At 42.9% G+C, this 20,913-nt stretch overlaps 2 protein-coding genes across 2 annotated transcripts; both read right to left on the bottom strand.

The window, feature by feature from the left end:
- Nucleotides 1–4,201: 4,201 nt before the first annotated feature.
- On the bottom strand, nt 4,202–14,248 carry LOC124693203 (prolyl-tRNA synthetase associated domain-containing protein 1-like; the record flags this gene model as incomplete). The annotated part of the gene is given in 12 exon segments (XM_047226667.1): nt 4,202–4,421; nt 4,982–5,074; nt 5,150–5,283; nt 7,324–7,474; nt 7,546–7,616; nt 7,834–7,916; nt 12,784–12,833; nt 13,328–13,404; nt 13,489–13,549; nt 13,644–13,697; nt 13,795–13,854; nt 14,199–14,248. Coding segments are annotated over 12 exon segments (969 nt in total). The 3' UTR covers nt 4,202–4,325.
- A 1,508-nt stretch (nt 14,249–15,756) lies between these two features.
- On the bottom strand, nt 15,757–16,722 carry LOC124688446 (ethylene-responsive transcription factor ERF013-like). Its single transcript, XM_047222127.1, has one exon. The coding sequence runs from the start codon at nt 16,564–16,566 to the stop codon at nt 15,883–15,885; it is 684 nt and encodes a 227-aa protein (XP_047078083.1). The 5' UTR covers nt 16,567–16,722; the 3' UTR covers nt 15,757–15,882.
- Nucleotides 16,723–20,913: the final 4,191 nt, after the last annotated feature.

The following is a 20,913-nucleotide window of genomic DNA, read 5'->3' as shown; positions in this document are numbered from 1 at the left end:
TTCATGAAGTATTCCCGTTTGCACTACTGGATGTACAAGCTGTACAGCTGCTAGAGTTCTGGTAAGGTAGAGGTATGCGACATTGCCATGTAGCACTGAAGATTTTATTTATGTTTCTAACAAATGATGTTTTATGTAAATACAATATTTGTTGAAGGTGCTTTTCCAGTTTTTAAGATATAGCCGTCCTTTGGTAGAAAAATTCGGAACATCAACTAATTTAATCTATGTGATGGTGTGCTATCTCATCAAATTTTTCGGTACAATTATAAGTAACGGTTAGCTATTTACATTAATTTGCTGGCCTCTTCTTTATGTATGGCTGCAACGTTTGGGCTTCAAACATGCTGCAATCTTATCACTGGCGTCAAGCAAGACGTGCATTTCTACTGATACTCACCTTGACTGTATGTTGATTAGTATTATATCCAAAATCACGTGCGTTCTTACATAAGCTTGAGCAGCATGACCAGCAAGAGCAGTGTCATGTCTCTATGCCCATCATTCATTTTTTGGCAAACTAACGCATTGCCCCTTTTTATATGTAATACTTTTTTGTTTTTCACTTTCCTCTTGAAGCAAGATACTATAGTTTGTGCTTATCCCACAACAATTATAACATTAACAAAGTTACTTCAGCAGCGATAGTAGTTAAATCTACCAGGCACTCTTTCGCATTTTTTTTCTCAAAATCTCAACCTTCTTGCTATTGATTTGCAATTTCATCTTACATACTAGGATGATAGCATATTTGGCTGTATTTTGCAAATATCCTCAATTTTGTTAAACAATATTGCTAACATTAGCCAAGATGTGAACATATTAGAGGTTATCTCCAGGTGTTAGTAATACTTTTTATTGACAGTAAGTTTAACTACTTTTGTTCAGCTCCTAAATGTGAGCAATGTGGTTCAATATGTATTTGAAACTCTTAATATATTTAAATAATAGTATATCAAGAATATGTTATTATTCCAAATATACATATTTGGCATGGCATTTGTAGCATTGCTAATGTACGCGCTATGAATTTTCGCAGCAACGCGCGGGGAATCATCTAGTATCTAAAAAGGAGCAACCCACTAAAGGAATTCTCTAAACATGCAAGCATGCCACATCATCAAGTGCCACCTCACCCAGTTTCAATTATGTGTGTTCTTTGTTGTTCCGTTTCTTTGAGTATAGTCCATCACGTTTGAGTGAAACTGAAGCCATCTCTTTTCATTGCCACGGTAAAATGCTCCATCTCCCCAGACTCTGTAGTCCATTAACTTTGAGCACATAACAGCCCATCAATGCTTCCGGTTCAACTCCCCCACCACAAACGAGTTATTGATGTGAAGAAACTGATGAAGGGTGCCAAGCCGTCGTGCTTGCCTTTAAAAGCCTCGATCTCCATTGAGTAGCTCTATTCCTATCGTCCTACACCTCAGTATACATGCATGTTAAGATCGGCATCTCAACGTTGGCCCTAACCTACTGACCGGTGAGTAATCACCTTCGACCTTCTCCAGTTTTTAATATTTGCGAGCCACTATTTTGAACAATCCGATAGTGAAGCCCCGTATTTCTCCTTCGCTTCAATATGTTTGTTTAATCAGGACGTGTTGTTCTTCAGATAAGTCAGGGGCTGCCAGTGCTCTGGTGATTGATTGCTTCACCGGAAATTCCCCGAGGTGCATTCATAGAGTCTGTGAGGTCATGAAGGGAGACTCACGTCCATCTCACCCCCGGCCTGCTCCCTGCATTGTTCCTTTCGTCTGATTTCGTGGTTTCCCATATGAATGAATTTACTGATTTTACCTTGAATTTTGTCTACAGAGATGATGGTTTCAGCAAATTATTTTATGCTGGAGGCTACAATGCTTAAATAATATTTGTGGTAGTCAGTATATATTTGTAAGGAAGTGTTTCTGGATAGCATGTATATGATTTCCAGGCCTTGGTTACATATATACTGGTCAACCAATACGTCAGTCCTTCTCCAAGTAATCACCCCATGAACAGATTTCATCCATGGAGGTTACCTCTTTCCGGATAATCACGAGTTGTGTTTTGGGAGGGCCATTGAACGAAAAGTGAGTTTGTCATATATGCACCAGTTTCTAATATATATACATCAACCATTTCTTGCTGAAACAAGAATTCAATGTGGAGAGATTGTAATTTCAAATATGTATGCAGTTGGGTATGCTTACAGAATTTAAATGTCAAGTTGTATGTTCTCTCAATTGCTACTCTCTTATTGTGTACTCCTCAAGAAGTGGAACATGCTTTTTCGGCAGCAACTATCCAGCAGCTGTCATGCCAGTGGTGTATATGCAAGCATACTTCCTTTTGTACTATAAATTAATATTATTTTCTCAAATTTCGTATATATATATATTTCCAACAATAAACAAAATGCATATTGGTACTGATGCAAGGAGATGTTCCATATGATCTTTGTTAAAGCCAAAATAGTTCTTAAGCAAAAAATACAAGTTGACAGAGTGCCACAAACTAAAACCTTCTACCCTGGTAAACGGTTCAAAGATTACCTGAAAGACTAATTTTTCCATGGCCATTCACGTACTTCCTCTCAAACAATAAGATTAACTACATGTATATGGATAATTCCGCAGCAACGCGCGGAAAATCATCTAGTTTACAATAACCACAGACACCGCGATTTAATAACTTGAAATAGCTTTCTGATTTTTACGTATTAAAATATCATTTTTTTTAAAAAATTGTTCAACATTTTATTGCATTAGTCAATTTAAGACTTCAAAATAACAGTCCACATTTTTAGTAGGATTATTTAAATTTCTTGAAAGAGGAAAATTTAATGATCTAAAAATTTGAAATACTACAAATAAAAGAAGAAGGGAAAAAACACTCAACAAATGTTCTCTCTGAACTAAAATTTCTGATTTCAAATCCGAAAACATTGTACTTAAATCACTTTTCTAATCTCAATCACCATTAAGAGTGCATGCACAAATTAAATCATTAAGTGAAGATAGACAGACAGTAATTCAATGGAGATGCATTGGTGCGGTCAGCGTTGTACCAATAGCTAGTGGACAACCACATGATCCTAGCATTAACTCACCAGAATCCCTACCCACCCAAAAAAATAGATTCACACTTAGTTTAATTTAGATTCTCACTTAGTTTAATAGTAATTTTCTTTACTCTTGTTGAATGGTTTTGTTTGATAATTTGGTGATACTTCAGGTAATTATGTTTGCTAGTTATTGCTTACATCATGTTATTAAATTTCTAATCGTCAACCGGGAGAGCTTTTGTACGGATGTGACCATTTTAATAAGCAAAATGCCAGGCGAGACTCCAAAAATTACCACCGTAGAAATCAAGTAATTCTCTACCACTCTACTAGTTACAATGTTACATTTTAACTACACCATTAGTATTAAAGATTAAGCTATCTTTTGGAATCACTCATTGAATCTCACAGATAGGTATTAACGAGGAGGGTGGAAAGCCTGCGCCAACATGCATGGGCATTAAAAGCACTGACTTTGGTTGCATTAAGAACACTGACCATGCACGCTGTATCCCTTCGTATCCGCCTTAACTAGAAAATTAAATCGACCGTATTAATTAGGTGCTATATTAGGTCCAAATCACAAAGCAGAATTCAATGCTCGAGATATCAACCTCGCGCGTTGCCAGGTCCCAATCGTGCAGGTCGGATGCAAAGTCACTATGCCTAGAAAACCTCAACATTTGGTCAAGTCATCAGGTATCTGCCCCTTCAATTTTTTTTGCCAAACAGGTCCCTGCCATTCATGCAATCAACAAAGATCTGCCACACATACATGCTTACTGACTTCAAAACTTTGTTGGCAATTAATTGCAGATAAAGCATGAATCCCCTGTAAATATTATGCAGAGTTCAACCGCAATGGTGGATGTTCTGGACGCACTGGAGTTGCAGAACTGCTACTGTAATTAGAAGCTGTGGATGAAATAGAGGTCACTTTGATGCAATCCATGCAATACTGGACAAGGTGGAAAAGAACGGCCCAAAATGTAACTGTGCAACGCTCAATGCAATCAATGGTTATGCAGAGTTCTTATTCTATAGCTCAGTTGAAGAGAACCTAGCGACTGAAGCAGTCCCGCACCGTAATCTCCCAGCAGGAGTGAAAGCAATTGAGTAAATCCAAAAACAATCACCATTCACCAAGACTTTCAAGTGATATATCCAATGTGAACATCAACAGAAGTATATATTCTATGATTAGATTTTACACTGATGGGCATACAAAATTGACTAAAATCAACCCACTGTCTCTTGTATCGAATTAACCAATTTATTCCCGGGAGGGCAATCCACTTTTACCGTAATTGAGCATAGTCTTGACGCCGGCATCAAATCCTGTGGTGTATGCTGCACTTTTGAACAAACTCTGCATTTAAACATTCACATTAGACATCCGCAGTCACAATGTATATGTTATGTGTCACATATATCATCAAAACACCCTCCACATGTCTACTACGGGGATAAGCTGAACTTTGGATCAGATTAACTGAAGTCTAAAGTGCAATACACCATACAGAACTTGTGTGAAGCAAGGCGAATTAATTCTATCTTGCGATACCGACAATTTTTCATAAACATGACTCAGTCAGCAGGAGGATAAACTGTTTGCATCTGAAACAAGGTACTCCTATGAGTAGATAATTCAATTGTCACATGGCTCAAGATATCATCTTAATTCATCCGCTTTTAGCACAATGACAGAGATACCTTAAGTATGATTTTATCAAGCTAAGATTGGAATTTCCCATGGAAAAAGCATAATGTGATGTGCTGGAACGGGAGATGCAATTTTCTGTACTCTATGCCATCCTTCAGCAGCATCCACAATCCAGCTACTTTTAGTGGAAGCCAGGATTTCAAATTTATATCATTTTTAGTAATAAGCAATGCTAGCTACTAACAAACAGAAGAAGAGAAACTAACCGCTAAACTATCGACATTTAGAGCCGCCTGTTCTTTAAGGCCATCAAATATTGGAGAAAGCTCATCCTCCTTAATATTCAATTTCTTTGATACCTGCAGGAGAATACTTATCAACACAAGGGGCAAGCACCATCTAAGAAAAATTACATGATAAGGTCACTAGATTACCTCAGATATGAACAATGGGGAGATGATCTCAAGCACATCTGTTACAAATTTCTCAACATTTGCACCATTAGTAGGAACTTTACCCTCTGAACTTGATGCCACCTTGTTCTGAACTTTGGGCTTAGCTTTCACATCTGAAGAGCAGAAATGCCATATTTACTCTTGAGAGTTGAAAAGCTTCAGAAAGCTCATAAATAATGTTGAATGCCTAGAAGCATAGGACAATAAGCAACAAAAAATGGTGTATTCTCCCTGCACAGTATTCAGTATTCCTATCTCGTGCAACCACTTACAGATATTTCTTCAGAAATCAAATTACTCCTACAAATTAATTGATGTGCTACGGTTGGCTAGTCTCTATCCTGATAAGAAATGTGTGGTAATATTCCAGGTATATTAGAACATACTCCCTCCGATCGGATTTAATCGACGCGGAGGGAGACTTGCTCACGCATGTGATTAGTGGGTCGCTGCGTCGATTAATTCTGTCCAGTGGTAGTACATGTCAGGTAAACCAAATTACCCAGATTGTACCAGATCTATTGCTCCACAGGCCCACACAATTGGCCATTTCCATGGAGAAATGAGCTGTTGGGTAAATACCTAAATTTTTCTAGCTGACAGGCAGTGTACTCTCTTGCTGGTGGACAAACAAAGGTACATGACAAACAGGGAGATGATCTCCTAGGAAGTAACAAACATGTCTTCGCAGCTCTCAACCCTAGTTCGACAACCATATCAAGTGCAAGTTCATTCCATCTTTGACGGCACAGTCTTAGACATCGTTCAAAGTACCCAACATGACTAGCAATGATACTGGTGTTACATATTACCTTTATGTTTCCTTGCATTATATTTTAGTACATGCTACAGAAACTTCGCTCACACCCATTAACAACCACACCAATCTAGGCATGCTACACAAACTCAATTGTGGTGATGTTGGACAGGCTTGTTAAAGTGAGGAGCTCTCTCCAAAACATGGTCATTAGTCCTGAGTGGGAAGTTTACAAAGAGAATGTTCTGGAAAAGGAAGTTCAAGCTGCAGGTAGTCAGGGAAAAGATACTCAGTGATGTGTGGTGGGATAAGGTGAACTACATTTTCAAGTTTACCGCTCCTATCTATGGAATGATACGTTTGGCGGACACGGGCACCCCATCTCTTGTTGATACTATAGTACCCCCCACCCACACAAACAGAACAAGGATGAGGAGGTGTCCAGAATGAGGAAATGTTTCAGGAAGTTTTCCCCAATTGAAGAAGAATTGGCAAAAGTGAAAGAAGAGTACACCAGGTTTGCCACTTCTTCCGAAGAATTTAACGATCATGAGTCCATCAACGATAGATGGATGAGCAGTCCAATGGCATGGTGGACCAATCATGGTTCATCAATTCCTTTAGTGCGTAGCTTGGCTATTAAATTGATCAGCCAAACCAGCCTCATCTTCCCATTGGCATGGTGGACCAATCATGGTGCTCAATTTGGAGGAAGAGGATGAAGCATTGAAGCCTAAATGTTCATGTATTATGTGGTATTGTAATATGTCCAACTTTGTATTGCCAGTCTGCCACTTATCTAAACTGCTATTTGCTATCAGCCTATGTAATATTTGAACTGCAAGTCTGCCACTCATATAGTCCTATGTAATATTGAACTTATTTATGTTATTGTCAAGTGTTGTACGGAGTACTGTTGTTTCCATTCATTATTTAAATTACAAGCTTACAGTTCAAGTGATGAGTGAGTGTTAAAATGTTAACTAACATTCTATCTGTCTGTCTTTGGTCTTGTACTCTTGTAGTTGGAACGTGGAAGCTAGCTTGGAGTTGGATTTTGGATGTTTAGGAACAAGGTAACCTGCTATTTTATTGTTTGATTTGTTTCTAGCTAGTACATTCTAGATTTTAAAAACTATTAAAACATATCTGCGTCTTGGTGTTTTTTTCAAAATGCCGTACCGTATCCATATCGGCCGGATACTGATACCCGTGTCTGTATCGGTGCCGCGTAGCAGATAGCGAACAGAGCGAGACAACTAAATTTTGTTGATTCATCAGAGGACCATACAACTGAACCAGCCAGCATTGTTTACCAATATAGCTGTTTATACAAATAAAAAATGTGTGACCAACGCACAGAAAATAAAGAACATGATGCATGGCAATGGCTCACCTGGTAGACATGTTTTTTCTTTGGGCACGTCTTTGGTTTGAGCATGTGTAGGTGCCACGTTCTCAACTGATTCTTCTGGGAAACTGAGTGCACCAGTAGGCACAAGATCTGCTAGATCAGGAGGATTATCTTTGCCTACCACTGGTGAGGCCTGGATTAAAACAATGATGTTAGTCTCTCAAATATTTCTAAGAAATGATAAGCTGGTGATCCAAAGATTACCTCCAAGTCTACATAAGCTGGTTGCTTCCCAATGGAGAGGAGAAACTTGTCAAGGTTGCTTGAACTGAGAGCTGAGATGAATTAATCAGGAATTAGCAAGTAATTAATCAAAAGCTCAGCATTAAGCGCTCCTCAATTGTTGCCAAAATGCTTAATATTAGCCATACAAAGATACATCATCTGGGCAGCCTTTGCGAAAGTGTGGTAACATAACAGTGTGATTCTATTTATTAAATGCACGTAGCGAAAAATTATAAGTGAGGGAAGTGATGGTAGAATGTTTCATACCAATAGTCACATCATTTGTCAGTGGATGGAAGTAGCAGCTCTTTTTGGACTTGAACCCTTGGTCCAGTAATAATGAGACAGCACTGCAAAAAAGTATATGAATCATTAACAGCAGAGTACTTGGGAAGGCAAAGAAAAAATGTAATATAGGACAGTAATACAGATCAATACGAAAGACAAATACGGAACACGTGAAAATCAAAGATCTTCCAAATAATCTTGCATATGGCTATAAGCATTTCAGCTGGTTCATCAATACAATTTCTCATCTTCAAACTGAACACATAGAATAGGGATGGCAATGGGGACCGTTTACACCGGAACCCGACAAGGTTTTCCTCCATTAGGGGCCAGGTGGTATGTAATTTGTCCCCATGGGGACCTTCACGCCACCATAGCCTCCCCGTCGGGTAGAGTGGGGCGGGTAGCGTTCCACTAGCCCCCAGACCCGAACTCCACGGAGCCCCATCTGTATTGAACAGATCGCAAAATTTCGCTAAGGCTTGGTTATTTTCCGCTAATAATCAGGCATTCACGCATTCGTTAATGCTTGTTAACTTCTGCTAATGGTGAGATTTATAACCAAATTTACTTCTATATAAGCTATCCTTCGGTCAAACCCTCGCTTTCACCGTAATTTTCTATCCCTGCTTTCCACCATTCCACCTACCACCTTCGTTGTTTATTTCCGATCACGAGGACACGCAGGGAGATGGAGTATTACACTCCTGACAACCAGCCGCCCCAGACAGATAAGAGGCTGCGGAGGGCTTCGAGTTGGGCGTTCGGCGTTGGCCAGACAGTGCTGAGGTCAGCGAGCACTCGGTCCTCCGCCTCCAGCATCTAGGGAGCGGCCTAATCCCTGGATGCATCCCAGGTGGACGCCCACCACTGCGTGCTTCAACTACATGAGCAAACATGCTGCTGCTGCAGTAGGTTCCGCTGCTGTCCGGGCTAACAAGAAAAAGACCAACACGTGAGTGTGTAACTTCTCATGCAAAATTGACAACTTCTTAGATGCATGTATAAATACATGATTGTGTGAATCACTGATCCACAACATGCGTAGTTCTTATTTTCAAAGATTAGAGACATTGTGGATGTCATTGTGTGAATCGGTAATGCCCAGATCAGTTTGCTTGAATGCTAACCATTTGTCGTCTCATAAATTCAGTTTAGATTAAGATGTACTATAGGTTAATTTGCCCAACTATTCAGTGAAATAATTAATTTATATACAGATTTATGTACACACTGTACTCTGTTCATTCTTTATTTAACATGCTAACTGGATGGAAATCTCAGTCGTCAGTTTTAGTGCTCACGTTTTATAGTGAATGATGCATATTATTGATAATGAAATCCTTATTCTGTGTAGCAGTGATACATTTGTTAATATTTTTTGTTAGAAGCTAAAAGTGTTAAGAAGGACCATAATACATAATCAATTTTAATCGAGCTGAAGGTTATGTACAGATCTATTGTTGATAGTATGGTCAGACTAGCAACTGACCAATGACTTGAAACAACTGAATTTCAGTAGAATCCATTCAAGGACAATACAGAAAAAAATTCTCTAAACAATTTGGCATCACTCTTGAACTTTTGGAGGCACAAGTCTGAAGTATGATGCAGTCTAATTTGCACCCATATAACACAACCTAGGAACTAAATTAGTTGATACTCAATACTTCCATCGCTGACCTTTCATTACATGTTCAGTTTTAGAACTCCGCGAAGTTAGATTTCCTAGATATTTCACCTCGTCATTGTTGTATTGATTCACTATGTACTGTTATTCTCTGGGGCATGTAATTGGTCAGTAGTTTCAGTTATTTCAAGTCATTGGTCTAATCTAAGAAGTCGGCAATTTGGCATGTTGTTTGATACTACTGAAATTCAGTTGTTTCAAGTCATTGGTCAGTTTTTCAATATTGTGCAAACCTAGTGGGAGTGCCGACAAAAGCCAAGAGGCAAAAGATGATGTTCAAGAACCTGCAACAAGCGAAGAGGAAAGTGCTAACGTGGCTGTACAAATATCTGATGATGGTGAGGGACAAGAAGATGTTGAGGCCAAGGCTATTGGAGATCAAGGAAATAATTCAGTCGAGAACTACACTTTCGATCAGGAAATTGCTAGGAGGAAGCTTGCTAGCATGATTGTGTTACATGAATATACGTTACCTCTATGGTTGATCATACAGGGTTTCACGGATTTGTTACAGCACTTCAGACGCTCTTCAAAATGGTCACACGGAACACTATTAGGTATGCACTTCAGGACCTATCCATCATTGTTATGTTGTACATTACTTCAATTTATATTAATGCAAAATTTGATTCTCGATTTCAATTTTATAGGCAGGACACTATTGATAATTACAAAGAAGAAAGAAAGAAAGACGGCAATTGAATTCATGGCTACCAACAGATCCAGAGTGGCCATCACAACTGATGTATGGACATCTGATAATCAAAAGAAGGGATACTATCACAGCCCACCTTATTGATGATAATTGGAAACTTAGGAGTTTTTGTATGAGGTATATGAATCCTATGATGCAGTACAAAGAGTATAAATATTTCCTTCTGAACTTGTTAATCTGTTTTCTAATAAACCGTCAATGGTGTCTTCTGTTTTATTTAGGTTCATTTATTATGTGCCAGCGCCAAATATGGCAGAGGCTATAGCAGAAGAACTCGAAGAGTCTTATTGGAATCTTGATAGAAGCTTTCTGCTGTGACTTTTGATAAATGTACCACAAATGACAACGCAGTTGATTTGTTGGTGATGAAGTTAGGGACAGAGAAGCTAATGCTGAAAGGTATGATGCTTCATATGTGTTGTTGTGCAGATATTCTGCATTTAAAAGTTAAATATGGATTGGATGTGATGAAAACTGCTACAGAGCAAATCTGTATGAGTGTAGTCTTTTGTACAGCCACATCAAAAAAGAGTAAAGAAATTTGAGGAGATTGCTTACTGAAAGTTAAATGGAAAAAAATAGCACTTAACGGAACTCTGTTTACACCATGATTAGTACTACTTTACCTTATAAGGCTGTGTTTGAGCGCGCAAAAAAGGTTGAGAAGCTGTATGATTGCCTTCCTAGTGATGCTGAATGGCCTTTTGCTTCGGCTAGAGTTATTTTTTGAAATAATTGAATTATCCTCTGGAACTGATTACGTCTGCCTTCCAGCGCACACACACAGACTTGCACTCACGCGGCCATGCACAAAAGGGCAAACCGCGCGCACGATTCCCCCTCCCCAGGCACCAACAGATCAACATCGATGTGTACCTTCTCTCCTGTGTTGTCGACTCGATCAGTCAAACAAAAACGGAAAATATATTGGTGAAACTTGCCCGCTCAATTTCTCTCGCACTATGGGAAGTAAAAGTTGCCAGCTTATTTTTCTAGTGGGCCACGGCAACTTCCACAGGTTTTATTTTATTTTGGATTTTTGTGCACCATTCGGTCTAAATCGTGTGCAGATGGTGCCATCACATCGTGGCCACAAATCTCTCGCGTTCGCCTGTTATTTCTTTCCAACAAAAATAAACTAGGCAACCAGGCAACACCTAGCCGAAGTAGAATTGGCAACTGCAAGTACGACAAGACGACTTGGCGAATCTGGCAACAGGTGACCCCCAACATGCCAACGCTGGCAGGCGAGCAACTGCCCTCACCGACTTGATGGCAAACCGCCCTAGCCCCTAACCCCAGCCCTCGATCCCTCTCCCCTTCTCTTTGATCGTCCACAAGCACCTTCGAATCAATCTACCTCAACTCTACAGTTTTAACTTCTGCGCCGGTATTTTTTTGAAATTTTCTATTTTAAAAAAAATTGTGGCTAACTTCCTTTCACCCAATTACTAAAAAAAACCCAAAAAAAAACGAACCGAATGCCCAGGCCTACCTATAGTACTTCTTTCATGGAATTTTTTTTATCAAACACGTGTACACTATGGAAAAGTCTGTTCTAAAAAACAAAACCACTACCACAAGTTTTATGTGAAAATTTGTGTATACATTATCTTTTATCATCTCCTATAATCTATGCTAGAAGTCATTTAACACATTTTTATGTGGCAAATTTTGCTTCAAAATTTTATGCTATATTAGAGTGGTGTATCACGGTGGCTTGAGGGCCAGCTCCGCCCCTGTCTGTGATTGAGTTGCATTTGCATCACTTCAAATATTGGAAGAAGAATAAAAAAGATGCTGGTCCTCTGCTGCTGGTGGTATGCAATAAATTATTTTGCTACTCGTAAAGTTAAATCGTGTGTCACACCCTTCTGTGGCGTCCTGTGAACTATGAGAGTCAAACACAAGTACTCTTTATGTCTTGTGTGTGTCAGTGTGTGGTGCTGTGACTATGCACGCATGGAAGTTATATTTGAACTTGAATCTTTGCAATATTTTAATGGCATGTCTACTATTTCATACTTACCATTTAATAATTTCCCCTTGCTTCATACTTGGCGGTTGCTGCTGCTACAAGCAGTGATGTAGTTGTTCTCTACTGAAAAGTGCATGCCTGCATTTTTTATCAGCCTGATCCATCTCTGTTGGATGATTGTGTGTCTATTTGAGTCCGGGGCAGGCAACCTGTGGGTCTGCTATACCCGGTGGGCGACGGGGACGGGAAAAAATAGTGCCCGAGGTGGGGCATGGGGATGGTACGGGGGAATTTCACAAGCACGGGGACGGGGAAGAAAAGACACAGTCCCCACGCGGGGGCAGACCCGTTGCCATTCCTACATGGAATGGAGTAGAAAGTTTTGTCATGCTCATGATGGCATAACATGACCGGACCATCCTAAACAGTGCACCATTTATTGTTTAGGAACGCAGGAAGTGGACAGTTTTCAACATCCTTATAAGTCTGTCAAAGGTATGGCTTGCGAAGTAGAAAAAATAATGGCGGTGGGAGGAGCCACCTTACCTCGCGGTCTCATTGAATAGCGCAAATGGAGTAACGCACCCTAACGGTACCTGGACATAGTCAAGGAGCAAGGAACACATTAACATGTGTAAAAACATGAAACTCTAATGTAAATAAATGAGCTAACCAGCAAGTAGGGTTGATTGTATGTCTCGAGCCAATTTACTACTACTAGATAAATGTTGTCACTTAAGACTTCTTGCTTAATTTACCCAGCATACAAATTTTGACATACAGCTTTTTGTAAGGATGGCTATCTTAACAATAAAAAGGAAGCCTTCCGAATTAACTACTACCTCTATCTATAAAAGGATGTCGCAAGTTTGTCTAAATTTAGATGTATCTAGACACTCTTTGGCGTATAGATACATCTGAATTTAGACAAATCTCCGACATCCTTTTATGGACATAGGGAGTACAAAATTTTATCAGCCATTCTTGACAGAGGGATGTAAACCTGACAAACTAACAAGACAGTAGGACACTACTTGCCACCTTACATCCAAAATCACGGAATCAAAACTATGCATAATCGGCGACTGACCTGAAGCACTTGACGTAAATTATCCTCAGGAGCCATTCGTACACCACCTTTCCCCAAACCAAGACGCTGGGACAGAACTTATAATTTTACAGAAAACAGATTAACTGGCCTGATAACGAATTAAGCAACAGAAAACTGTAAACATCAACGCATTCACCTACTTTTCATGTCAACTTTGGTGTCAGCAAGTGCGGAAACAATGTACAGCCGGTGCTTCTTGTCCTGAAACCGACAACTCTCAGACATCAGTGAATGGAATACAGGTCTATCGGGCTCCAAGGAATTGAGCGTCCATTAGTTCCAACAACATGCATACCTTCAAAAGCAGGTTCTTAGTCAAAGCACCTCCCAGATTCCCCACATGTTTGGCCTGCCATGGCAGAATTTCAGTTAGAAGTTAGAAATCACAGTATATCATCAACTGGAGGCCATTGCAGAACGAAGCATGAACTCCACGGTTCACAGACCTGCTCCTCGACCGTCAGCACCACTGGGTGGTCGTAGCGCTCAAAATCGATCTTGAGCTCCTGCATTAAAATGGGACACCAAAGTTAGCCCTGGCTACATTGCAAAATTGTAAAGCTAGGAAGTACCAATGCAATTTAGCAACTTCGATCTTAAAACCCTACTATCCCCTTGGGTAACAACTGTGAAACTAAATTCAGCCGTAGCCACCTCTTTCACCTGCTACGATTAACAGCTAGCTACCCACTGAATCAATCTCGACGGCATCACCTCGTCGGTTCGACGACCAGGGGCACCGGCGGGTGATGGAGATCAATAGAGGCGATCTCCGCAGCCCAGGGGGGAGCGGCGCACGGAGGAAGCGGCCGGGGAAGGCAGGGGGCGAGAGAGGGGTGGCAGTAGGTACCTCGAGGCGCGCGAGGAGGTCGTCCTTGCTGTACCCCATGGCTGACGGCGGCGACGCGGCGGCGGCGGCGGAGACGGTCAGGGAAACACACGAACTGCTAGAGCTGGGATGCGGATGCGGATGCGGGCTGGTTAAACACTGCCGGACCCGAATCGCAGCCGATACTCTTTTCAACGGAAAAAAAAATATGTACGTAGTACTGTCTTTTACCTTGCTTTCCACATCCTGTCCGACTAAAAATAAATAATCTTGAATTAAATCTTGTGTGATAGCCAGCTGTTTTACATGACAGCGAGGGGAAACTCTATGTTGCTTTTGACTGGAAACCCTACTTGATAGTGACTGCAGCATCTCAGCTCAGCTCGGACCAGAAACACATGGATTCAGTTAACAGTTGATCAACTCTCGCGGGAATTAGGGAATTATAATCGAGGATACATCCCGTAGAATAGGTTTTCACAATATATCTAAGAATATACATATCGAGTCAATCGTAACACTCTACTAGCAGTCTGCAAATACTCCACAGATTAATGCAGACCCACACTGAACTGTTAGCTGCAGACACGACCGAGGATCCCAGAAATCCTGCGTGGACTAGATCACATGATACCTCAAATGCACTAGTAAAAGGCAGGACAATGCTTTGGACATAAGTAAGAGCATCCCCACTCGTTGGCGCTCCCCACGGCCAAATTCGGCGAAATTTTCATCCGGATTGGAGGAAAATTTGGTCTGGGAAGCGCCGAAGTTCCAGCCGTTCCGGGGAATTTGCGCGGGCTAGAGCATGGAATCTTCACTGACACGCGGGCCAGATCGCGGAATTTGCTCCATCCGGAGTCCCCGGCAACACCCCGGGAAAGCGAGGATGGTCTGGGGAGTCCGGACGGATTTAGGCCCAAATCCGGACGAAAACGAGAAGCTGGGGGCGTGACTGGGCCAATTTCATCCGTCCGGATGAAAAAAAGAGGCCCTGGGGGCTACCTGGGGGCATGAGTGGAGATGCTCTAAGATACAAGTACTACATCAAGATGACTCGTTACTTGCAATCGCAGAAAAACAGTTTTTACATCATAGTAGCATGCATGAATTCAGAGACCGGAGTTCATTAGCTCCATGAGACAGAAAAATGGCCGTAAACATAAATAGTACTTCCTCCGTCTAGAAGGTTATGTAAAATTTGAATGTATTTAAACACTAAATAGTATGTAGATACATCTAAATTTTCACAAATCGCAGACAGTCTACATGAAACGAGGGAGTACATCAAATTCAAAACCCATTGCTTGCATACTTGGAGAAACAACTTTTACAATAATATATCTGGTTGAGGGGAGTTAGCTCCATGGGAAGCTTCCTTAAAACATGTAAGCTCTATTGGAGCTCCCCCCACAGATGCATAATTAGCCTAGTATACGTGCTGGTACACCAGCAGTACGTACAATAAGTACTAGTATTTGACTAGGGATATATGAATGAAATAATCATCATTTTTTTCGCGAGACCATGAGATGATAATTGATCATGGCGCGCGATTATTTTACCGAGACCAGTTCTTCTTGATCACGTAGGGGTAGTAGTAGTAGTAATTAATGTGTCAGTGTGAATTTGACCACTGGAAGCTTGAATTGGCATCCATGGCCTTGGCTCTCGTCGTCCGAGTTGTCTGACGGGCTGAGCGGGATCAGTTGTAGGAGGAGGAGAAGCTCCAGAGGCTGATCTCACCTTCCTCCTCCCACTCGGCGCCGGGCGCCATGGCCGTGGGCGCCGGCGCGAAGAAGGTGCTGCAGGGGTCCATGCAGTAGTCCATGCACTTGGGCGACTGGAAGAAGGCGTCGATGTCCGCCAGCGCGCCGTAGTCCACGTCGTCCTCGTCCTGCGCCATGATGTCGTCATTGTGATGATCGACACCGTTGTCGCCGGCCTCCTCCTCCGTCGAGGAGCCGAACGACGCGTCGCCGTAGCCGCCGCGAGGCTGGTCGGCGGCGCCGGCGTTCCAGACCGGCGCGGTGGGCTGCAGGGGGCTGGAGGCGGCGGCTGCCGCGAAGCGCTGGATGGACTTGGGCGACATGGCGGCCGCGGGGACGTGGAAGGGGAGGTGGACGGGGAAGTTGAGGTCGGCGGCGGAGCCCCTGAGGCAGAGCAGCGCGGCGTCGTAGGCGCGCGCGGCGGCCTCGGCGGTGGAGTAGGAGCCCAGCCATATCCGCGTCTTCTGGTTCGGCGCCCGGATCTCCGACACCCACGACCCCCAGCTCCGCATCCGCACGCCCTTGTACTGCTGCTGCTGATGCTGCCTCTGCCTCGCCGCCGCCGCCGCAGCAGCATTGCCGCCGTTCATTTGTCCCTCCTGCTGCGCATTCTTCACCATTTTCCACGATCGAGCACACTCACTCACTGACGCTAGCTCCTTCCTCTGATGCTAATTGATTTGAACTTTTGATGTGCGACCGATGCTGATGGTTGGAAGGAGAGTGCAAGAGGAAGAAGAACCAGTGCAGGTAGTAGGAGTGGTTAGGTGTGTAGGTGAGAGCTGAGTGTTGCTGTGGCTGGTGCGTCCGATGGCTTATTTATAGGAAGCAGCCGCATCAGGCTACGCATTCGTGAACTCATTATTTCTGCATTCTTTGTCTCACCTGAAATTGGTTGTGTGTCTGTAGTCTGTATTATAACCATTTCGTCCACATCACGCTGATATACGTACGCTAGACTATTTGTTTTTCTGTCGTAATGCATCTGCAATAATTCAGAGGAAAATGCCCTACTGAGGAATCCTATAGAGTGTGGCCAAGGAAGGAAGGATCGTGGTAGCTAATTCAGTCCTACCTACGTATGCAGCATGTCAGCGCCTCGGCAGCAACACGTTTTATGCTTAGAGTTCACTCAAAATTAAGCAAGGATGAGTTAGCTGCAGGAGATGCATGCTCGTTATGATTTGTGCAGGTGTTGGTGTGCATGCCGTGTCTTATCTTGTTCGAACCGATGATTACTTGGAAATGATCAGCATTCTGAGTTCTACAGCTAGAAGGGGTTTTTTTTCTTGAAACGGGGCAAAAGCCTTATCCCAACTAATTAATTAAGATAAAAGTTTAACAACAAAGTAAAAAATTCGAAAATACGACAAGGTTTCTATTCTTTCGGCACAAGATTACTCAGCTTACTCGTACGCTTAGCACCCGCAATCAAATACTTATCGAGTTATACTACGGTGATCTTCTGCACTTGGAGATTATCAAGGTGTCTCGGTCATTTCTTATATTCTCGAACCGTAGGGTAACACGCTTAAGGGCTCGGTGATGCTTGGAGATGTTTTTGGTATTATTGGAAACACCGGAGAATAGAGAAGAGAGAACCGAAATAGTTCCGTGAAGATCTGAAGGATGTTCAGAGTAATCTGAAGGGAGTTTTGGATCACTTTAGAATTAAATAATATGTATTATATATTAATTAAGTGAATTAGTATTAAATATATATAATCATGTAATAAAGGAAAAGGCAGCCCTCATTAATGGGCCCCTCCCGGAGGGGAGCCCATTAAGGGGCTGACATTCCCATGGGCCAATGAGGTGGGGGGCGGCTAGGGTTAGGGTTTAGGGCACATAGGCCACCTTGGCCAGCCGCCCCCCTTCCCTTGGGCCCAACCGGGCATCTACCCCCTTCGCCCATGTGGAGGCTTGGGCGGAGGAGAGCACACACAATCCCCCCTTGAGGGAAAATGAGAGCCTCCATGAGGCGCATCTCTCTCTTTCTCTCTCTCTCTCCCGTATTCTCTCCTGCGCGTGGTTCCTCGAAGAGTTCTGCATGGAGGGAGTCAACTCCACCCCACTATGTCGTTGCACGGCTGGGATTCCGATCCAGAAGATCTACTTCCGCACTCTCTGCTGGATCGATAAACCGGGAGTCATCGTTGATCACCGTATGTGTGTGAAACTACGAGGTGATGCACTTGCGGCACTGGACGTTGTGCGAGGAGGATTGAACTCGACCTGAGGTCGGCGGCGAAGTACGACTACATCATCCAAGTTCTTGCGGAACGTTAACCCCTTTCGGTCTACGAGGGTATGTCATCTCCGTTACAACATTACTCCTAGATAGATCTATGGAAACAAGATGCGCTAGATAGAATTTTTTGTTTTCTGCTATGAACCCCTGAAGTTATATATCTTGCTATCACATAGTTTTTTGGTTTGCTTAGTGACGAGGGGTTAACTCGTCAATGCCTACAGATTGTAAACTTAGGGTTCCGTAAGAAGTATAGGGCAAGTAGATCTCGAAGGTTCAGCCGAACAAAGGTGCTCAACTCAAGATTACGGTGGCTACGGTTACAATGATTTTCGATCCCTTCTTCCTCCCTCGGCTTCCCCTTTATATAGGAGGCGAATTAAGCCGAGGCTTTCCGTGACGTATAAGTTAGAAACTATTCGGGCTTGTTGAGCCTTTCCTATATTGATACAAGTTTCCTATTACAACTCTAATTTCCTAACCCGAAGATCTTTAACCTTCTGGGCCTCCAAAGCTCCGAGTTCATGGGCTTCATACTTTCTTATAGACACAGGGTACTTTATTCGACATGCCTGCTAGGCATACCTATGTCATTAGCCCCCGAGATTTTGCTTGAATCGTAGAGTCGAGTAAAATCTCCATTGTACGTCTGTTTAATAAAACTTTTGAGTCATGCTAAATTTTTTACTTAATTTTTATTCTGTACAAGGATAATGGTAAATGAGGCTGGCTCATCTGATGGATCAGGTACCAGTTAATTGCTCTCGTGGCAAACTCGCATAAACCTACTTTAAGCTCAAGTCCCTGGACTCGAACCTGGGATACTGGCGTAATTCGACACGCGCTGCTTCAGGACTTATCGTGAATGGAATCCCCGCTTTACTTTATCAAGTACCCAACGCGTCCGTCGGGATTTTTCTTCACATCTGTTGATGCGGATAAAGTGGGAGAGCGCATTCATGTGCGATGCCACGCCGCACATGAAGGATCCTGGGGTCTTACCTTCGCGTACTCTTTTTCGATTCACGGCATTCAGAGTTTTTACCACGGGCGGACGCGCTCTGAGAATATATTGTCGAGTGCCTTTGTACGGCTGCTGGAATTCTTCATTTTTCCGAGTCGACACATTAAACAATATCTTGACCTCCCGATGGGAGTACATGACGAGTTATATGTAACTCAAAGATGTATGTAAAAGTTCTTCCACTTCAGCTCTATATTGACTTGTTATTTTACTTCTCCTTCTTTTCCCTCTATATTTCATCGGGTGCGCGACCAGCGCTCCCAATAGGAGTAGCCCCCGAGGCTACAACCGAGTGTTTGCACTCTGTTGTAGGCTAAACTTCTGAATACTTCTAATAAGAGTAGCCCCCGAGCATATGAACAGGTGCATGCATCTGAACATAGGCTCCTGAAATTTTTTCCTCTGACTTTGTATTGTTTCAGCAACTCAAAGATTTTTTCATCGCCATGACGTCAATGCTGACAAAAACCATGTGTGGCCACCTCGGGAAGACACGTCTTCTGGTGGACCTCTGTTTTGTGGGTCCAAAATTTCTGCTCGTCCCCCACGTCGCGCGAGTGGGACTTGCACGTCCTCCGATATTCCCGGCACGCGCGCGGTAATTTCCTTCTCTCCAAAATTAACTGTAAAATCTTTTTACCATGCAGCCACGTGTATGGTCTAGGATCTTCCCCCATTCATCCAATGGTCGAGCCTCATCGTCTTTCAGGTTATAAAGTCTTACCCTGGGCTTCCCCCTTCACTGCGCCGCACAAACATTCGCTCCTACCATTGCTCTGCTCTTCTCCTTCCTTGAGCATCACCTGCGACCATCTTCTTCTTCCTCTCTCTGCTTTGCAACTCCTCCACCATGCCTCCACGGACCAAACTCACCAGGAATGTCGCTCCCGGCACCGGCGAACGCGTGGAGAAGCAGAAGATCTCCGGATGGGAGAGGTCTAAGATCTCGTCCTAGGACCACCGGATGCTCAGGAACCTGGGCCTGTTCAACAAGGAGGCGATGCAGATGTCAGGGGATGAGAGTACTCCTCGTCCTCCGACAGGTTTCCAGGTAAGCTTCGTTGACTTCCTCATTCGCGGATTATCTGTTCCTGTCCACGAATTTCTCCGTGGTCTTCTCTTCATCTATGGGATTAAGCTCCATCAGCTGAGCCTCAATTCTATTCCCCATATATCCATCTTCATCACCTTATGCGAGTGCTTCCTGGGCATTCACCCTCAATGGGGCCTATGGAAACGCATTTTTTTATCTCCGCCACAACAACTCGAAGAACACCATCTACAATATAGGTGGTGTTTGTATCTGTGTGCGGCCAGAAGCCGGCTATTTTGTCTTGAAGTGTGCCAACTCAGTCCAAGGCTAGCGCAAGAAGTGGCTCTACGTCAAGGATGAATCCTCAGATGCTCAAGAGTATGGCCTTGCTTCTTTTGACTCGTCGGAAGACATTCAAAGGCGCAAGTCTTGGGACGCGGAAGCTACAACCGAAGAAATAGCAGCCACCGAGTCTCTAATTGCTCGCATCCAAGAGCTTGATGACCCACAAGTATAGGGGATCGCAACAGTCTTCGAGGGAAGTATTACCCAATTTATTGATTCGACACAAGGGGAGACAAAGAATACTTGAAAGCCTTAACAGCCGGAGTTGTCAATTCAGCCTGCACTGGAAACAGACTTGCTCGCAAGAGTTTATC

This window comes from Lolium rigidum, chromosome 2 (genome assembly GCF_022539505.1).
Source record: "Lolium rigidum isolate FL_2022 chromosome 2, APGP_CSIRO_Lrig_0.1, whole genome shotgun sequence".
Classification (NCBI taxonomy): domain Eukaryota; kingdom Viridiplantae; phylum Streptophyta; class Magnoliopsida; order Poales; family Poaceae; genus Lolium; species Lolium rigidum.
Note: the sequence above shows the minus strand (reverse complement) of the source record. Positions and strands in the feature narration are given on the sequence as shown.